This window comes from Aedes albopictus, chromosome 2 (genome assembly GCF_035046485.1).
Source record: "Aedes albopictus strain Foshan chromosome 2, AalbF5, whole genome shotgun sequence".
Classification (NCBI taxonomy): domain Eukaryota; kingdom Metazoa; phylum Arthropoda; class Insecta; order Diptera; family Culicidae; genus Aedes; species Aedes albopictus.
This window is the reverse complement of record NC_085137.1, coordinates 79,166,377-79,175,190: the sequence shown is the minus strand read 5'-3', so window position 1 is coordinate 79,175,190 and position 8,814 is coordinate 79,166,377. Positions and strand designations below refer to the sequence as shown.

The 8,814-nt window shown below is 49.6% G+C and overlaps 2 protein-coding genes across 2 annotated transcripts; both read left to right on the top strand.

The window, feature by feature from the left end:
* Nucleotides 1–3,203: 3,203 nt before the first annotated feature.
* Nucleotides 3,204–5,465, top strand: LOC134286092 (uncharacterized). The gene has a single exon (XM_062847661.1). It carries the CDS (start codon nucleotides 3,204–3,206, stop codon nucleotides 5,463–5,465), a length of 2,262 nt encoding a protein of 753 aa, XP_062703645.1.
* Nucleotides 5,462–8,129, top strand: LOC134286091 (uncharacterized). The gene is made up of 2 exons (XM_062847660.1): nucleotides 5,462–7,243; nucleotides 8,025–8,129. The coding sequence occupies exons 1-2, from the start codon at nucleotides 5,462–5,464 to the stop codon at nucleotides 8,127–8,129; spliced, it is 1,887 nt and encodes a 628-aa protein (XP_062703644.1).
* Nucleotides 8,130–8,814: the final 685 nt, after the last annotated feature.

Sequence of the window (8,814 nt, the reverse complement as noted above, 5' to 3'; positions counted from 1 at the left end):
TCGGTACGGCATCTGGAGCTCATTGGACATCATCATCAACCTCGGGCGAGTGCCTGGTTGTCCAGATACTGACACTGTTTCAATCACTTTCATCAATGGAATATCTGAGCAACTCACGATATGCAACGATGCCGCACAATGATCCAAACCAGTCACTTCCTCCAACCAAACCCATTGTATCAGCTGTGTGCAGTATTCTTCACCTGGAGTACTGCAGGAACTACAATATAGCACATCTCATGGTACAGCTGATATATATAGGAAGAACTAACAAACAATGCAATGCACCAAAACAAACTACGGCAGATTCGAAGCATCATCTGGCCACGATAAATCTGATGGGTTAATTGACGTCGCACACAAACTTGGGGTACCAACGATACTGTGTAACTTCATCAGTGAGATTACTTGGAGGTCACTACCCAAAGGTGACGTCACCACTTTCACTTCACGGTTATGGATGGATGGATGTATCGAAAGTTTCAACACAGCCAAGTGGCTGCACCTACTTGGTCAGGTAGGCAGCTTACGTATATGTCTAGTCAAGCTAGGCATGAACACTTTCGATACTCACACCAATATTACATTCTCGGAATCGTCATCTTCGTCGTCGTCACTCACTCCCGAGATATCGAGCTACACGGAAATCTCCCAAGTTATGGATAATGAGTCCTACGAACACGCTCGAAACCCTACCGATACGAGCTTTCGTTAGGTTGTCTTGAGTACGATCACTCGAACACTATCACACGGCATGAACTCTTGTATCTGTAGGAAGATCACACAACCGATCGGCATCAGCACAACCAGTGAATCAAAATTCAGCCATCGTGCAACAATAACGACAATGTCGCAACCTGAATTTGTTGCGACATTCTACCCAATGCGACATACGTTTGTCCCAACTTGAACGGAATAGGACAAAGATCGTGCACCACAAGTTTAATGGTTTTTATGGCTTGCATTGTGATTTTTGAGCGGTAACTTCGAGTCGGTAAACACTGCAACGCTGCTGATGATGTATCATCAAAAAGTTTCGATTTTGGGTTGGTAATAATTGAGTATTCACGAGTTGAAAAATACGCAACAAATTCAGGTTCCGTTTTTTTTTTTTTTATTCTTAATCACTTAACCTAATTTACAGCTCCTTTGTCCACTAGGGCACTACGTGAGCGATTCCAATTGGACGTTGCACTTACACATTGTACAGCGCCTAAATGTATACTATTCTAATTCAACTATATCGAACTGGTGCCTTGTGCTGCTTTCACTTTTCTACCCTGTCCACAGTAGAATGATGAGCACGATGATGCTGATGTGTGGCTGTTGTTCCTTTTCCAGTCCAATTGGGGGTCGTCCATTATGAGTTGCGGTTCGCCGATATCCAAGTTTCCGGGTCCGTTGAAGCATATGCTCCGAAGAGGGTCAAGTGTCAGCTGCTCTCGAGGGGAAGAGTAACTAACGAAAAATTGCAAGTGCCGGGGCTGGGATCGAACCCATGACCATCCGCTTATGAAGCGAACGTGTGGACCACTACGCCACGGGCCCCGACAAGGTTCCGTTTTGTCTGCAACAAAAATTTTCGAGATCATGTCATTATCTGCTACCAGTTGGGATAAAGAGTAATCGGCGCGTCTTCTTTGTTGCTTGTTTTGTGCCTCTTTTGTCTGACAATTCTCTTCACTGAGCACAACCAATAATGCATTAGTGTTCACAATTTGGATATACAATCAACAGTTATCGGATCACGAGCACACAGGGGATCGTCCACCCAACAGATCCAACGGACACAAGGGTGTTCGTATCACTGGTTCCGGGACCAGGAGTGTCCCATTTCCCCCTACGGCCCACGTAAATACAGGGTGTGTGTTTCGTAGCTACCCGAGCAGGAGAAAATAGCTGAAGAATACCAAATTCAGGTATGGAAAACGGAATACCTACAACCTGAATGAGGTATTAATTAGCCCTGCATAAGAGGTAAAATACCTAAAATAATAACTGGTGTGTATTCAATGCATACCACGTGAATAACGACATCAGGTATTGTAATACCTAAATAATAATCGGTCATTTTTCTATACAAATAGTGATTTTTCCATAACTCAATAATACCTCAAGCAGTCTGGTCGTGCAAGGGATAGCGAGAAAGAGAATGAGTTACCTAAACGTGTTCCACAGTCGGCGCACGTCTGGTTTTCTCATTCTACCACCCGTTCTTTCTTGGTCCGTTTCGGTCTAGGCAACGGTCGGACCTAGCAGGTAGCAAATCGATAGGTTTCACTGCGATCGCCTCTCGATCGCCGATCAGCTGTTTAGTATATAGGCAATAAGATCAGAAGTAAATATACCGCCGCGAGAACTACATCTCGTCGTTTTCTGTTCGCGTAATAAATTAGTGTTTCGATTACAGTCCGCCGCGAGTTTTTAGCTAAGTGTCCGAAAACCGTTCTTGAGACGCGCGAACATTTGGTCCTTCGAGCCGGATCGGATTCCCGGCGAAGGTTTTCGGACAGCGGCGCGAGTGTGGACAATCTGCGCCACGGACAGTGATTTAGGCTGTACCATTGTGCGGTAATGGTGACAAAAAGACCACAGTGAAAAGTGTCACCATTTCGGTGAAAGTTGCGCCGCGCCATCGCGAAGATTTGACGCCGTCAGTTGCGCGGAAACAGTGAGACAATTGGAGACCACCGGAGCGGATAGTGGCCATCTCCTTGGTGGAACTGCGACAGCGCGAACCCTAGAGGCGGACTCGGAACATACTGGACGGAGTAGTTGGACGCTGCTCGGAGAAAAAGGGAGTAGAGTGCATGAGTGGTGGCGAATTGCATGTATCGCCGTAATCTGTGGCTGTTGCAAATAAATGATTTGTTCTGTGCATGTGATGTGAGTCCATTTTATTTCAAGAGCAGTAGCCCTGGTTGTCCGCCCGTTAAAGTCTGGTCTGGTTTCGGTTTCGCTGGATTTTCTTGGCCTGTCGATTCTTCCATGGTTGGTTCCCCTGCTGCTGTCGTTTTTATTGGGTTGTAAGTCTGTCAACCGGGTCGCGTTGGGTGGTTCGTCGAGTCGATCGTAGTGCTTTGAAATTGTGCAAGTGCAGTGCAGTGGTGTGCATTTTTGACTGTGCAGTGGAGTGACGTGATACTTTGTTTGATTGAGCTGCCCATCTCAATCGTTAGTGCGAGTGTAATTAGTGTCTTATTATGCCTGACCTCCGAACGCTCAACAAGCAGGAGCACCAGCTGCGGAAATCGCTGGAAGGAATTCAACAGTTCGTAAGTGGTTTCCAAACGAAGCGAGATGCGGGACAAGTGAGCGTTAGACTGGAAGCGTTGGACAAGCTGTTCAGTCATTTCCTCGAAACCCGAATGCAAATCGAGCTGCTTTTGGAGGATGCGATTGGGGATGAAGATGGCGAGGAAGAAGCGCTCGTTGAGCAGAACGACAAGGTACGGCAGGACTTCGAAAACGTATACTACGCGCTCAAGTCCGAACTGCAGGCCTTCCAGTCTATTGGATGCAGTACGATGAAGAGCTCCACGCCGCAAGCACCGGATGCGCAATCAGGAACCCAGTTTGCAAAGGTGAAGCTCCCCGAAATCAAGCTGCCGTCATTCACTGGAAAGATCCACGAATGGGTGCCGTACCGTGACAGCTTCCGGAGTCTCATACACGACAGTAATCTCCTCACGGAAGTGGACAAGTTTACGTACTTGAGGTCTTCGTTGTCCGGTGATGCGCTGCAGGAAATAAACTGCATTGATTTGTCTGCAGCCAATTACGTGGTAGCCTGGAAGGCGTTGGAGAGCCGATACGAAAACAAGAAGTTGATCGTCAAGGCGCACCTCGATGCACTTTTCGCCGTGGAGGCACTCAAAAAGGAAAGCTACGAGGAGCTCAACCGGTTGATCAGCGCTTTCGAGAAGAACCTGCAGATGCTGGAGAAGATCGGCGAAAAACCTTCGGATTGGAGCACGATTCTTGCCTATATGGTTTGTTCCAGATTGGACATGGCTACCCTACGCCACTGGGAAACCCACCATAACAGCAAGGAAGTTGCACAGTATCCCGCTGTGATGGACTTTCTGAAGAGTCACTGCTCCGTTCTACAGTCGATCGCTCCATCAAGGCCTACGGTTCCCATTCAGCAACGACAATCTCGTCCAGCGGTGTGCAACACATCTTTCAAGTCCGCTCTGAAGTGTCATTTCTGCAGCGAGCCACGACACTCTGTATTCCAGTGCGCAAGATTCCAGCGGATGAGCGTGCCGGAGAGGATTGAGGCTGCAAACAGGAACAAGCTCTGCCGGAATTGTTTGTATCCTGGACATTTCGCCAGAACCTGCGAGAAGGGAACGTGTCATCAGTGCCATCAGAAGCATCACACACTGCTGCACTCTGAAGCGCCCAGATCCTCCGTTCCACCCACGCAGTCAAGACCGTCGACATTCAATCCACAACCTAGACAGCCACAATCCAAGCCGCCAACACCGAACCAACAGACACGGACTGCTAACACTGCAAACACACCAGACTCACACACTCAGCCAGCCACAGAACACGCCACCACAAGCCAAACACATGTAGCTCTCCCAATTACACCGACACAAACCATCATTCTCTCGACCGCACTAGTCAGCATTCAAGACCGCTTCGGCAACCCCGTGGTACCACGAGCTCTACTCGACTCGTGTTCGCAGCATTGTCTCATGACAAGAGGTTTCGCTAGCAAGCTGAAGCTAGACGAAACGCCAGTCTACCTGTCGATTCAAGGCATTGGATCGTCGCAAGCAGTGTCGACAAGACTGATTACCGCTGTAGTTGGTCCAAGGTCGCCGAACATATCGTCGTTCGTCGAGGAGATGTCGTTTCACGTGTTGCCGAAGCTGACTGTGTCACTGCCGACAGCAAGCTTCTGTGTCGCAACGTGGAATCTACCGAATCCCTCGGTGCTAGCGGATCCCAAGTTCTTCGAGATAGGACCGATAGACATCATCATTGGAGCAGAATACTACATGGAGCTGCTCAAAAACGAACGGCGGAGGGCAACAGACGACGGCCCGACTCTACAAGACACCGTGTTCGGATGGATTGTTTCCGGTCCTGTTCCCGAGGGTCCTACTACTGCATCGTACTCCCTAACCCACGTTTGTTCGACGGCGGAGATCCAGGATCAACTTTCCCGGTTCTGGGAAGTAGAGACTTGCCAGTCAACCAGCACACTGTCGGTTGAAGAATCGACCTGCGAGGAGTTTTTCGACAGAACGACGTTTCGTGACGAAGAAGGGAGGTACGTAGTCACACTGCCGAAGAAGGAGCGAGTGATCCAGCAGCTAGGCGACTCCAGATCAACAGCAATCAAGCGCTTTTTGGGAGTAGAACGGCGGCTCGCGATGAATCCAGAACTGAAGAAGCAGTACGCGGAGTTCATGCGCGAATATCTGGACAGGACATGGGCCACATGAGGGAGCTTTCCGACGATGATGCGAGCGCGTTGTCGTATTACTTGCCTCACCATGCTGTTCTGAAGCCAGACAGCACGACTACGAAGCTGCGTGTCGTTTTCGATGCTTCCTGCAAGACGTCCATTGGAATCTCTTTGAACGATGCCCTAATGGTGGGACCCGTAGTGCAGGACATGATCGTGGACATCACACTCCGGTTCCGTACGCACCGATTCGCCCTCGTAGGAGACGTCGCTAAAATGTACCGCATGGTGCTGATGAATGCAGCCGATCAGCAGCTACAAAGGATCGTTTGGAGAGACAGCGCTTCAGAGCCGATCCGTACTTTCGCTCTCACGACAGTCACCTACGGTACAGCGTCCGCTCCATACCTCGCAACGAAATGTCTGCAGCGCCTAGCAGATGAAGGTGAAAAGTCGCATCCTGCAGCGGCAAAGGTCCTCAGAAAGGACTTCTACGTCGATGATATGCTGTCCGGCGTAGACGACATCGAAGAAGGGAAGACACTAGTTGGTCAGATGGTAGAACTCCTGCAGTCTGCCGGATTCTCCTTGCGAAAGTGGAATTCTAACAGCAAAGAGTTGCTGTCAGCGGTGCCGGAGGGTTTGAGAGATGAGCGCTCGATTCTGGAGCTAGATTCGTCTACCGCCGCCGTGAAAACGTTAGGCTTGACATGGGAGCCTAGCACGGACTGCTTTCGATTCAGTTCGCCAGCTTGGAATGAGGCCGCGGAGATTACGAAGCGTTGCGTCTTGTCTGATGCGTCTCGACTGTTTGACCCGTTAGGACTGGTAGGTCCGGTAATCATCCAGGCGAAAATCTTCCTTCAAGATCTCTGGAAGCACGATTGCGAGTGGGATGAACCGCTTAGCTCGCAGCTTCAAGAGCAGTGGCGTGAGTACAGGCGAAATCTAGCAGGCCTAGACGGGATTGCAGTTCCCCGATGGGTTGGAACGAGCCGTAGCACCGAAACGGTTGAGCTGCACGGATTCTGCGACGCGTCGAACAAGGCATACGGCGCATGCGTGTACGTACGTACCGTGACAGCAGATGGGAACGTGTCAGTTCACCTGCTGACCTCCAAATCTCGGGTGGCTCCGCTCGAGAATTTGAAGAAAAACAAGAAGTCGCTGTCAACACCCCGCCTAGAGTTGTCCTCGGCACTTCTCCTTGCTCACTTGTATGAGAAGGTCGCCAAGAATATCAACGTCGTCACCAAGTGTCACTTCTGGACAGACTCGACGATCGTCGTCTGCTGGCTTTCATCGTCACCTGCGAGATGGAAGCAGTTTGTGGCGAATCGTGTCTCCGAAATCCAGCACATTACGAAGGGTAGCGTGTGGCAGCACGTCGCCGGTGAGGATAACCCGGCGGACATTATTTCTCGAGGAATGAGTCCAGCACAGCTTCAATACGAGTCTCGATGGTTTCACGGACCGAAATGGTTGATGTTGGACAACCAGTACTGGCCCAATTCGGCACTGATCGACGAGGGCAGTCTCGACCAGGCAGACTTAGAGGAGAAAGCGATTGTCGCGACCCTCCCCGCCGTTTCCCCTAGTGAGATCTTCGAACTTCGTTCGTCGCTGGTGGATCTAGTTCGGCTGACTGTTCACATTCGACGGTTCAAGTGGAATTCATCACCGGCAAATCGGTCCTGTCGGAAAGTAGGCTGCATCACGTCCCAGGAGTACGACGACGCAGTCAAGGAGCTGGTGAAGCTATCGCAGCGGGAAAGCTTTCCACAGGAATTCGCAGACATCGCTCGACACGGGCAAGTACAGGATTCCTCCAGAATTTCGAACCTCAATCCTCAATTAGTTGAAGGCGTATTGTGCGTTGGCGGCCGGCTGAAGAACGCGACTGTTCCAGATGGCAGGAAGCATCCGTACATACTCGACCATAGGCATCCGTTCACGAAAATCGTCGTAGTATATTACCACCGCAAATACTTCCACGCTGGTCAACAGCACATAGTCACGGCAGTTCGAGAGCGATTCTGGCCAACGAGCGCCAGGAATCTCGCAAGGCAGGTTATACACGAATGCGTGCAGTGCTTTCGTGCGAAACCGAAAATCCAGGAGCAACTGATGGCCGATCTACCCCCCGAGCGAGTCAGACCATGCTTTCCGTTCCAGAAAGTCGGCGTCGATTACTGCGGTCCGTTCCACGTGTTGTACCCGCAGCGTCGAGCCCGACCGATCAAATGCTTCGTAGCAGTTTACGTGTGCCTACCCGAGCAGGAACGGATAACTGACACATAACTACGGCATACCAAAGTCAGGTATCATACCAAGATGAGGTATTGGTCGGTTAGCCTGGTATTGAAAATAATAAATTTTGGTATTGTGTAGGTATTTATATAATACCTCAACGAGTTATTGGTTTGGTGTTAAGGACTGTGTTCGCGCGTCTCAAGAACGGTTTTCGGACACTTAGCTAAAAACTCGCGGCGGACTGTAATCGAAACACTAATTTATTACGCGAACAGAAAACGACGAGATGTAGTTCTCGCGGCGGTATATTTACTTCTGATCTTATTGCCTATATACTAAACAGCTGATCGGCGATCGAGAGGCGATCGCAGTGAAACCTATCGATTTGCTACCTGCTAGGTCCGACCGTTGCCTAGACCGAAACGGACCAAGAAAGAACGGGTGGTAGAATGAGAAAACCAGACGTGCGCCGACTGTGGAACACGTTTAGGTAACTCATTCTCTTTCTCGCTATCCCTTGCACGACCATAAGCCGGCCGCCTTGGAATCACTTTGATTGCAAAATCTCTCCTACTCTAACTAATAGTTGTTTTCAAAATTGATCTAGGTAACAAATTCACTTTCTTATGTACTATATATACTGCTGCTGCAACTGACGACGACGATGAGCCAACGGGATGACCTTGGCCTACATATATACTTGGCACCGACGGACTGTCGGCTGCCTGTTGCTCTTCATAGGAGTGTTGTTGTTGCTCGATGCTGTTGTTCGTCAATAATCCTCGGTGAAAAAGTAAGTTGGATGTAGAATCGTGGAGTTGGTGAAGTAAAATCGGAACAACTTACCTGGCAGACAAATTTCTGCACTTCAACTCGTTCCATACGGTGATTTAGTGTCTGCCAGGTCTCGTTGGATGCCGATGTCGGTTGATTGGGATTTAGTGGACTGTAGTAGTTGGTTGGTTGATGAAGATGCTAATTCACGATGCGATTTCAGGCTTGCGTTTCTGCTCATCAGACGTTTACAACTTTCGACGGCTTGACGTAGTGATGATCTGGACGGACTGACTGCTGACTGGAGTATGACCTCGACTTGACGACTTGGACTGGAAAAACTTGGACGATTCGATGTT